Here is an 11,251-nt window from a genome sequence, read left to right as displayed (position 1 = left end):
TGCGTGCTGAGCCCTGAACGGTGATGGTGTTCATCCCTTCCACAGAAAATGTGAATGTGATGCTCCCTTCCAGTGTGATCAGTGGCTGTAAATATATCAGAAAAGGAGAAATTAATTTAATTTGGCTGGAAAGGAAAAGCAAAAAGATGAGCTTGGCTCTTTAGTCTATTGTGATGGTTTGGAGAGTCAGTTCCAGCTTGGAAACTTAAGACTTAGAAGGGGTCCAGTGACCAGGAAGCCAATTTTCTGGAGAGGACCCAGGGATCCAGATGGAAATGTCCTCCTGGAGCTCAAAGTAAGGTACCTGTAATTTCCAAAGGAGGTAAGTTTTAAGATCCCAGTATTTCCTTACCACTTAGCACGCTGGCTCTTCTGGATCCCATGTTGAAGTGTCTATCTCCGCTGCACTCCAAAGAGAGGCCCAGATCCTCAAACAAGGGCCTGCAAGACTCACCGCTCAGGTGTCACACTCCTTTGCTAGCTCTAGCTGTAAGTGATTTGTTTAAGGTGACTCAAGGAGGAGGTGACTGAACCAGGAGGCATATTAAGATTTCTCAGTTCTCCCATGTTATCCTTAGACATGGAGATGTCCTTTTTGGAAGGCGATGTTGCTTAGAGAGGACACAGATTCCCTCAGCTTGCTTTGTTATGCAACAAGTTTATCAATGAGTTGTGTCCCCTTTCAGCAGTCTGTGCCCTAACTTCTTTTTTCACTTATTAATGAAGACTAGGTGAGATCTTCAAAGCACCCAGTATTATGTCAAACTCTGTTGCCATTGTAGTCTGTAGTAAAACTCTCACTTCAATGAGAACAGAGTTAGACCAACTCTGATCAGTTATGAGCTTAGCAGATCACAGGGAAGGTTAAAAGGTGACAATCACAGCCTGTGTGTACCTCTAGGGGGAGATGATTTCTGATAGTACAGAGAGTTCTTTAATCTACACACAAAGGCATAACAAGATCCAACAGCTTGAAACTGAAGCTAGATAATTTCAGACTACAAACACAGTGCATGTGTTCAATGCTCAGGATAATTAGCCACGGGGAAATAGTTGGGGGAAAGGGTAAGAAGGAGAAGCAGTGAATTCCCCATCATCTGAGAGGAATTATTAATGCAAAACAACAATAACAAGAGGTCAGGTTCTGCCTGAATCATAAAGACTTAAATAAAGCAGAAGGTACTGATGAAACTCTCTGACCTGCATTATACAAAAGATAATCATGTGTGCTTCAAGGTCCCTCTTGGTTCTAAAAAATCCATGAGAATCTCTCCCCTCAGAAACTAATTAGGGTCTCTGGGTACTTCAGCCACAAAGATATGTAAAAAAACAGTTATAAGGCTTGTGCAGATTTACCAACACTGCAAGCGTAGAGGCAGCAGAATGCGGTGCATACTGTTCTCATATCTGACCAGAGCCCAGAGGCAGGGAGGTGTGTTGGGAACCAATTTATCCATTGGTAGCACATGATAATAAGGTCTTCCTGCACGTGAGATTTAGCATAGAGTGTGGGGGCTCAGCATATATAAGGGGAGTCACAGAACTGATGACAGTCTCTGCCCTTGTTAGTCACCAGAGAAATTAGGTTTAAACTCCAAGGCTCTGTAAAGTCAGTTCCAGACATAATAGCTTCAGTTTGAAAGGTTAGTTTCCTAAAAACAATCCCAAACCCCTAAATTTTTTTTGCTGTTATTGAAGAAAGGAGGATGGGGAAAAACACACTAGAAACTCTTATGGATTTTGGTTTACTACATCCACCTTACTAATGGTTTACTACATCCACCATACTAATGCAGGGAGAAAGCTGTCGACAATTTGCATGAAATGCAAAGTCACAGCAAAGTCACAGCAACAAACACAAAACAGTTCTTCCATTTCAGTGTTGGTACATCAAAGAACCATTAGTCTCTTGCTCTTTTGTTTATAATTTCCTTGCACATGAGACTATTTAGAAGCATTCCCAAATCCCTCTCTCCCTCCCTCCTCAGTCAGAGAGCTTCTCCAGGATTATTTTGATCTCAGTCCATAGGTAATACAAACCTCCGTGTTGTTCCCAAACCACCAGACATAAGTAAGTGTTCCCACTTGGCTTGGCCACAGTACTGCCGTGGCATTGACCTCTTTGTTCTTTGTGGTGACGAACGGTAGAGATAAGTGAACATGTTCCAAGGGACCTGCAGAGACAGAAGCAGGAGGTGAGTCCTCCCTCTGAAATGTCAGCCTGGGGGAGAATGGAACTGAGGGGTTATCCATTGCTTTAGAAGACAGAAGTCTTCTAATTCACCAAAGAGCATGACAGTTAATGTTTTAGCTTGCTACTATTTCTAGGAGGCAAGCTTGAATCTGTTCTTCATAGAACAGATGGAGAACACCTGGAGCTGAATAAAGGACTCTCTACCGCATGAACATCATATACTCAGGGACTTCATGTACAACTTGAACAACAGGGGCAGAGCCCTGTTTTGTGAATACGGCCTGCAGCAGGAAGACATAAGAACATGCAGGAAAAATGGCTTCATTGGCAAGAAGTATCTCCGCTGATGCAAACTGCTATGATCTGGTGAACTTCAGCAGTGGTCTATTTACACCAGCTGAAACTCTATCTGAAACTCTATCTATATAAACAGAAAATAATTCATTTGACAAGTGACATAATGCCCAGGGTTACACATTTCCAATCTTCTGGAGACAGATAGGCCTTTGTTGTTACATCTTGTCCTATAGATTATTTTTTAAAATGTGCCCTGACTGTTCACTTAGAGAACAAAGCAATTGTCTTGAGAGTGACAAGAGAAAGAAAAAGAAAGAAACGCCAGGTGACATGGGGACATGGGTTTCTTAAACAAATTAAGGTCACATCTATATGCCCTACATCTGCAGGCTCCCCAGTGATTGCATTGCCCATATAGAGTTGAGATACATTGCATTGTCTGTATCGAGCTGAGACACATTGCTAGAGAATTTTATATATTTTAGGAGAGGATTTTCCAGGACATATCCTGTGCATGTATCACCACTTAGACCTCACTTTTCAACCTAAAGGAGCATCACATGTTTTGGAGCAAGTACTCTGTACCCCTATTCAGCACACACAGGCAGAGAGAGAGAGATGAAAATATTCTCCCAAATCAGATTGTATAAACAATGCCAGAATAAACAAAGATGAATGTTCCTGACTTATTACTGAAATGCAGCTTTCTCTGGGCTGTAGACACAGCTACTGCTTAACCTGAAGCAGCACAATTAAGAGTTATCCATGATCAGACTAACCAAAGCCTGCTATAGACCAGACTATGACTCATTTTTCCTTTTATAACCAGCAGTCAACACTCTTCTTGAAAATTCATGAGAAGCTAGAATTTCACCTTTATGATTTTAATGGCATTCTGCTGATCAGACACATTTCCATGATTGGGCTGTGCCTACTTTCAGCAAGACACTTAGACCTGAAAACCAGCAGCTTCCCAGGCTTAATGTTTTGCAGCTCTGGTATGCTTTGGGACTTTTGCCAAATGTCCAATGTCAGTACAGCCCCTTAAAGGAATACATTTCCTAACACTGGATGCAGTGACAGCAGTGACGATGAAGCCCATGTAAAGTCTAATACACTCCAACATAACTGCATAGCTGCTCTGAACACATCCCAAACCATCCTGCACTGCAGAGAGTGCCCAGCACCTCCTTGAACCTCCACCGTATGCCAGCTAGGAAAGAACCTGACAGAACGGCTCAAACAAGCCAGTTCTGCCTAAGTATTTCTGTGCACGTAGCTGATGGGTCAAAGTGGCTGAAATGCTGAACTATTATCTGGCCAGCAGATGGGGGTAGCTCACTCTGCATAGGCCCTTAGCTTGGTAGGAGACTGCTTTCTCCCAGGGAAATTTTAAGAGAATCCAGAGGATTAATTTCTAAGTTTCATGCAGGGCCATGGAGACTACAGACCTTCACCTGCCCGAGGAAAAAGGCTGTGTACAAGTCCCAGACAACAGAAAGGGAGAGGCTCCTCTAAAGGTCCACTTTGGAGGGTGATGTTCTCAAGCACTCAGGAAAATGCATAGCTAACTTTCCAGGGGAAAATTTTGACCTGTCAGGACAGTTCAGAGACAGTTTATTGGCTGGAGAAGCAGTTTATATACTTTTCCTCCTGTCTTTGAGACCACGAGCACCATGGTTCAGTGCCTGCAGTCTTCCTCTCAGCAAGGCTGCTGGCCACCGGTAGGAAAGGGTGCTGAAAGGCGCAGAAGTGGCTGCACACACTCATGTATTAGCCCTGTAACAAGAGGTCACCGAGTTAGCAGACCTTCCTGAAACTCTGGATGTTCAGGCTGTCGATTGTGTTTCTGTGGATGGCAGCAATACAACGTGTGTGACTACTGTAAGGACAGATGTTTTTCCAAACCTGCCCAAAGGCCAAGCTCATGCAGCCCAGGCGGAGCACTCAGCAGAGAGCTGAGTGGCCATGCAAGCCTTTAAATAGGATGTAGGAGCTTTTATGGATCTGGGTGTTAGGCTTTGGAGGTGACTGGATTTACTGTATATCTCTGTCCTCAGCACATCTGTTGCTACTCTGAGTGGCAATGTGCTTGGTCTGCAACCTGTTTTGAAGTCCCTAATTCTTGTCATGTAGAGAAAGGTGAGACATAGGCCTGTCTGTCAGTTTTCCAGGGCGTCAGGCCTGGCTGTAATGATCATGCAGTATTTGAGTCTTATGCTGGCACTACCTGTGAAAAACACAGAAACATACACTATCAGCTGCTAAGTCACACAAACTTACCTGAATATTGTTTATTTCTTGTACTGCTTAAACAATTGGAATGGTTCTTAAGCCTTCAATGTCTAAAGGAAACGGATTAAAACAGCTATAAACCAGAAAGCCACTCTGAGTGAGAGTGAAGGCTGGATACTTGCCTTCTCCCATTTTGGGGTTGTTGCATAAGAAAGCAGTTGTTGCTTCAGTGTGGCCTCATTACTTTGCAGATAGGCTGAATGTGTGCAATGGTCCCCATGGAATCGTCTCTTGTCAAACAGTGAATGATTATAAACCCTGCTCACATGAGGCTGTCAGAACCTCCTGCGAAATATCAACCACCGAAACACTTCTCCATTTATTTCCAATGACCTTTACAAAGAGTACAAAAAAAAAAAAAAAAGATCGTGGCTCCTGTTGAGCTGACTTTCATAACCGGCAGCAGTGGGAGAGGGATTTCTGCATTCAGAGCCCACAGCAGCTCTTGTGGTAATTACCCAAGAAGCACACGCAGGGAAACAAACTAGAATATGACTCCAGAAATGAAGAAATTACAAAAAGGTGTATCTATGTCCATTCTGAGCAGAAGCCCTTTTCTCTACCCATACTATGATACTTAAATAACAAAAAAAATACTAAAAAAATTCAGTAGCAGTCTAAAAGCTGAGAATTTACCTCGATTCACCAGTGCCTCAGCACAAAACTGACACAGGTGAAGCCTCCAAATCAAAATACTGAGCTTCACAATAAGCTAATTTATGAATACAGTTATATATGTCCTGTGACAAAAAAGGCTGCCACAGATCGGGATCTATCAGGTTAGGGAATCATAAATGGTACCCTATGACTGCGAACTGAAGGTCTTTTTGAAGAGAGGCATTCAGGGAGGTATTTGCTCCTGCTTCTCTAGTGCTTTCTCACAAACCTTCTATCTCCCACAGTTTACTTCCCACTGCTCCCATCTGTTGAAATGATGGTGTGCCATTAAAGAGCTGCCCTGTTCCCATGAAGAGGCAGCTGCTTGTACTCTGTATGAAGTCACTCCACAACTAGAGTTAAAGTATACGGAATGTGCTAAACTATCTAGACAATATGTGGCGTTCATTTAGTAGAGGGTAAGTGGTATTTCTGTAAGCATAACTTTAAGGTTTGGAATTCCCCTTTTTTTTTTCAGTAAGTTTGACACAAAGGCACACAGTTGAAAACATGAAAAATTTACAAAAAAAGCCCCCCAAACCCACCCACACCATATAAAGGGAATAATGACCCCAAATGAGATCCATTAGGGATGTTAAAAAAAAGTCCACAATAGATTGACCCTGTGAGTTCATAACCATGTGCTAGAATAAATATGAAAGGGCACGGTGCTGGTTTTATGAAAGGAGCTGAGATACATTTCAGCTGTAGATCAAAGACAGCTGAAGTATAAAAAGGTTAAAAAGAACAGCAGAAGAGCAATGTGAAGATAATATTTTTTATTGTATTACTGTAACACCAAGATTTTGGTTCCTATGACAACAGAAAGACTGAGATGCACTGGTTTCCATCCCAGAGCTGGTTGTATTTCATTAAAGGGCAAAACACATACAAAACAAAAGTCAAGGCTTCTAAAAGTGATTAAAGATCCTGGATGCCTTTGTTTTTCTGGAAGTGTAAACATGCTAATGAAGGCGCATTTCAGAAAGGACTGGACACTCCTTCAAGGTGTCCCAAATTAGACTACCCAGAATTAGAGGTGAAACATGGTTTAAAAAGCACGTCACTACTGCCTGTGCCTCCTCTCAGTCTAGAGCCCTCTGCTGGAGGACAGACAGACACTCATCACATCCCATCACTCTGCTCCCAGCTGCAGAGCCCCAAATGTCTTCTCAAACGACAAGTAACAATTTTTTAAAGAACGACAGAAGCTAACAGCAAGTATGAACATACATACATGTTACATGCAGGTAGAGGACAGCGTTGTCAGAACCCAGACTGTTTTCCACCAACGCAGTCACTCGGAATATGCCCACGTTCTGGTAGATGTGCTTGATCCCATCTTCTGTTGAGCTGAGATTGGCATACGACACAGCGATGCCATCTCCAAAATCCACCTGAATGAGGGATCTCTGGAGGTCTCCCTGTGGTGATAGAAAAGAAAAAGGGTTGGAATAGACTTTGGTTTTCTTTTGAGAGACTGGATCAGTGATGTGACCTAGACCAACCACAGGATAGTGACAAGGTCCCATGCTACCAGACAAAAGGTAGTTACTTCATCAACTTGCTCAGTAGTCAGTGGAGAGAAAGTGACCCCCTCTCAAGGCTGACTCAGCTGCACTATGAAGGAGGTGTCGTCCAAGGTGTATGCTGCAGCACTGCTTTCCCAAACATCAGGGGGACTGAGGGATCTTCTGAAAAATATGCTGGCTCCTTCCCCTAGGTTTCTTTATACTGAAGAGCAGCATTGTAGGGGGCAATGGTGATCACCTCAGCAAGCGCTCAGGACATGGGTAGCTACTGGGATTGCCTCAGGAGTATTTGAAACCACCCACATACTGAGCTTTTGTATTGAAAAGCATAAAAAGAAGAAAGATGAAACTGAGAAGTCCTCAGGGGAGAGTCAACTATATCAAAGTGGTAGTGGGTCAAAAGAACAGCTTCAGCCTCACATGATAATGACAGCTTACAGCAGCTTATAACTTGTTCAGAGGCCTGATTTAAAATGAGCTGAATTTGTATTTATTTCAGAACTGCTACCAAAACTACTGACACCAAGTGGGATCCTTTGTCCTTGCCTCAGAAGGGAAGAGATAATGAATTGACAGGGCTGATTAAACTCTTCTCCTCCTGCCCAGAGATAATCCCAGTGGAGCAGGTTTGTGGTATGATTCAGAAGGCCACTTTGTGACGTTAGTCTCCTGGGCTGCTAATTTAGCACATTTCAGAATTGTTACAATAAATACATTAAAAATACAGTTGGAAAACAAATGAACAAAAAAAAAAAACGACCCTACCACAAGCCAAAAGTCAAGAACATCAGGGATCTGTATTTTCCACGCCAGAAGAGATCCACTAAAGTGGAACAATCTCAAGGTTTTGAATCCTCTCCCTTTCAGGTAGGATGCAGTATTTTGTCTTAACTTTAAGCATTCTTACTCCTTTTGCAAGTCCCCCTCAGTGGCTCTGCATGATGCTTATGCTGGGTATGTTCACGCTTGCCGGCTGTTGCTATGGAGCAGCTCACTCCACAGGCTGACTCGCTGAAGCAGCTGCTACTGTCTGGAAGAACGCTGGTAAATTAATAGCTGAGGGCAGTTCATAGAATTGGCTAAAAGGACATTTAATTTACTTTGGTTTGGTTTCCTTTTCCTTTTTCAGTTTTTGTTTTGTTTTGTTGTTGTTGTTGTTTTTCTTTTCCCTTGAGAGGGAGACAGACCACTGCATGCCCAACACAAATAAAAGGAACTCGTGTAAATGGTTGGCATCAGGCAGGTTTCCACATCAGAAAGGGAAATGTATGTGTGTGTATATGTGACTATAGGAGGGAACTGTAACATACGCTTTATATTCCTCATGTTCTCAGTCTTTTTATAAGCTGTTGTGAAGGCAGAAATAGTGGAGGCTTGCCTGAACGGAAAGCGTGAGGAGCAGAACTATACTTGGGGATGGCAAGATAAATTTTCCCAGATGCTTTCTTTTTATAGGCTGAAGTTGTAGTTATCACACTGCCCTGGCACCCTGCTGGAAGCTCCGTTGCTTACAAACGGATGAGACAAAAGTAACTCTGCTGCTCAGTTCTGGAGGATCCCAGACTGAAGTTGAGGCAGAGGAAAGACATCCGTTTTCAGAGGCATGTGTCTGGGGATTCCTGGTGTCCTGAAGGTAAAGACAGCAACTCCCTGTCCTCCTCTTGAGAGCATCAGTGAGGGCAAAGGAACCCTGAGGTGCTGAGACATTACTGAGAAGGCCAACCTGGACATCTTTTTAGAGAGAAACATGGGGATCTTGCATGCTAAATCAGATCCAGGTTGCCCTTGGATAGTTATTAATCAAGGTTGTCTTAGTAATTAACTTGGTAACATCTGGAGTTTTCAATGACACATTGTCAAGCCTAAGAAAGCTGCTTGAGCAATGCAAACTACTAAGGCCTCAATTCAGCAAAGCTCTGAGAAAAGTCTACATTAGATGCTTTACTAGAATTTTAAGCAGCTGTTTATGTTCTTCTTTGAGAGACATATTGCTGATTCAAGGGCTCCTACCTGTTACAGAGAGGATCGAACTAGGAGGATCATGCCAGTCCTCGTGAAGAGTCGTAACAAACACAGGAGATGGTCTTAAGTACAGAGTTTGGTCCTTCATTGAGCTGAGCTATTTGACAGAAGGTGTGTATTTTCAAACTTGATACAGTGGCACTCCTGACTGTTCGACTAAGCCAACAGAAGGCATCAAATGGGATACGCCTCCACAGACAGAAGGGAACAGAACATACATGAATTCCTAGCTACGGACCCCTTTCAGAGCAGAATACATTCTATCAAGCATGGTGCTGAACTTGGAACAAAGACAGAGATCTCTGAAGTACCTTTGGCTGCTCTCCCAGTTCCTATAGGTCCATCATCACTAGGGTTTTAGTCGTTGTTTCTCACTAAAAAAGAGATGATGTCTTTGAACGGTAAAGCCATACTGCTGGGACAAAAGCTGTACCCGTGGTTAAAACTGCACCATCACGGTGACCCTGCTGGCTTTGTCATCTCCAAGTATGTGTGAGGTCATGCAGTTGAAGTCTGCTTCAGATTGAGGTATGTTCCTCTGTATATTTGAGGTAGCAGAGGAAGATTAAAATAGTGACAGCATTTTACAACTGACCTGTTTTAATAAGTGTCAAAATTTATGCTCTAATGAATGTTTTTTCTCTTGTCTTCATTTTGTCCATAGCCACGAAGCCCATGTTTCAACCCAGCACAGGTGCTGCCAGGGAAGGGAGACATTTCTAAGGCAAGATTTAGATTTAAATTTTTCTTCCAAATACCTTAGAGAGAAAAGGTGCTGACAGAGACATCTGAAAATCTAATTAGAGAAGAGCTTCAGCTGCTGTTCCCCCCAGTCTTTTCCATTTGTCATGGCCTTTCATTTGTCTTGGCCCACACCTGATCTACACCAACCCCAGCTGTCTCAGGCAGATCTCCTGAGACACTTGCAAGTGCCTGTTTTACCAAGAGAAGTTTTGTTTTGCAACAATTTGATGCATACACATACATCTTGCAAAAACTTCTCCAGTTGCTTTTCCAGGTTCTCCTTGTCATTTTGACAAGCTCAGTACTACAAGATAGGGTTTTTTTCTGAAGCTTTTAGGTCGATTGAGGCAGGCACAAAACTCCCTGCATTACTTCTGCAGCCACAGCAAAGCACTTGGATGCAATCAGCACAGAGCTGTCTTTGGGCAGCCTCTCTGTCCTTCGGTGTAAGAGGTCTTTAATGACAGTGCTCGTAGGCATCAAGGGAGAAATTTGCCAAGCTGGTTGCTTGTGGTGATACGTCTGCATTCAGCTCCTGTATTTTAATCACACTGAGTTAGTCAGCAACCTATTACAATACCTGAAAAAAATGGAAGTACTTTTGATGGCTATTTTTCACTTGTACTAGGTATATGCAATACATGCAAGCTTGGATATAACCTGAAGTTCACTACAATCTTGATAAAGGCTTTAGTCCAGCCAAACGCACAAGCATATGCTGAACTTTAAGCACAGGAGTACCTTTTAGCCTGAAAATATGCTCCGGGAATTAAAAGCAAGTTTCCCAAGGCCCCATACTATGCCTTTTACCTATACAACATTTGTTACTAAAATGTATATCAGAAATTCACTGTTTCCTAAGGGATTTTCTTATTATACATTCAGGAGATTTCCAAGCATTTCTTTATTGACTTCCAGTATATGTATCTAAATGGAAGTATTAAAACAATAAAATACACTTCAAGGTTTTTAATTTTGCTTCCATTTTTCAGATACACTTTTTAAGTCTTCAATTATGCACTGACTTGTGCTTCTTCCTTACAGATGTTGATAATGGAATTAATTATCCTTTGCAAGAGACATGGATTAATGTTTTGCACTTTCTTTAGATTAACCCTTTTCCCTCTTTGGCATTTTCCTGTCACCATCATAAAAAAATCCAGCAAAGATATTTTCATTGCAACTGAATAGCTATGCAAGGCGTAACTGAAGTCTAGGTCTCATTAAAGCATATGCTTGATTTTAAACAGATATTCAAATCCAGCTTGATCAAGTACTGAAAAACATGCTTTCCTGTGTAAATTCCTCCTTTCAGAGTGATGCTCTTAACTTTTTAAAATCAGAAACTGAATAAAAAATGTGCCTTTTATCAGAGCAAATAGCTTGTACTCATACTCACATGTACTCATTTTTCTACTCCAGAATACTTAATTGTACTAAACAAATCATTCATTCTGACTGCCAAGTTGTGCCAGGTCAAATCAACTATGAGTTTTTTCAGCGGGCCTAG

At 42.3% G+C, this 11,251-nt stretch overlaps 1 protein-coding gene across 1 annotated transcript in view; it reads right to left on the bottom strand.

The window, feature by feature from the left end:
• Positions 1-11,251, bottom strand: part of SORCS1 (sortilin-related VPS10 domain containing receptor 1) — a 58,942-nt gene that overhangs the window by 19,416 nt on the left and 28,275 nt on the right. Inside the window, exons 10-12 of the mRNA XM_010135027.1 lie at positions 6,681-6,867; positions 2,041-2,174; positions 6-85 (exon numbers count right to left, since the gene is read on the bottom strand). Coding sequence (XP_010133329.1) covers positions 6-85; positions 2,041-2,174; positions 6,681-6,867 — 401 coding nt within the window. The remainder of the gene's footprint in view (positions 1-5; positions 86-2,040; positions 2,175-6,680; positions 6,868-11,251) is intronic.

This window comes from Buceros rhinoceros, unplaced genomic scaffold, assembly GCF_000710305.1.
Source record: "Buceros rhinoceros silvestris isolate BGI_N320 unplaced genomic scaffold, ASM71030v1 scaffold8104, whole genome shotgun sequence".
NCBI classification, from domain to species: Eukaryota; Metazoa; Chordata; class Aves; order Bucerotiformes; family Bucerotidae; genus Buceros; species Buceros rhinoceros.
This window is presented reverse-complemented; position numbering and strand designations above follow the sequence as displayed.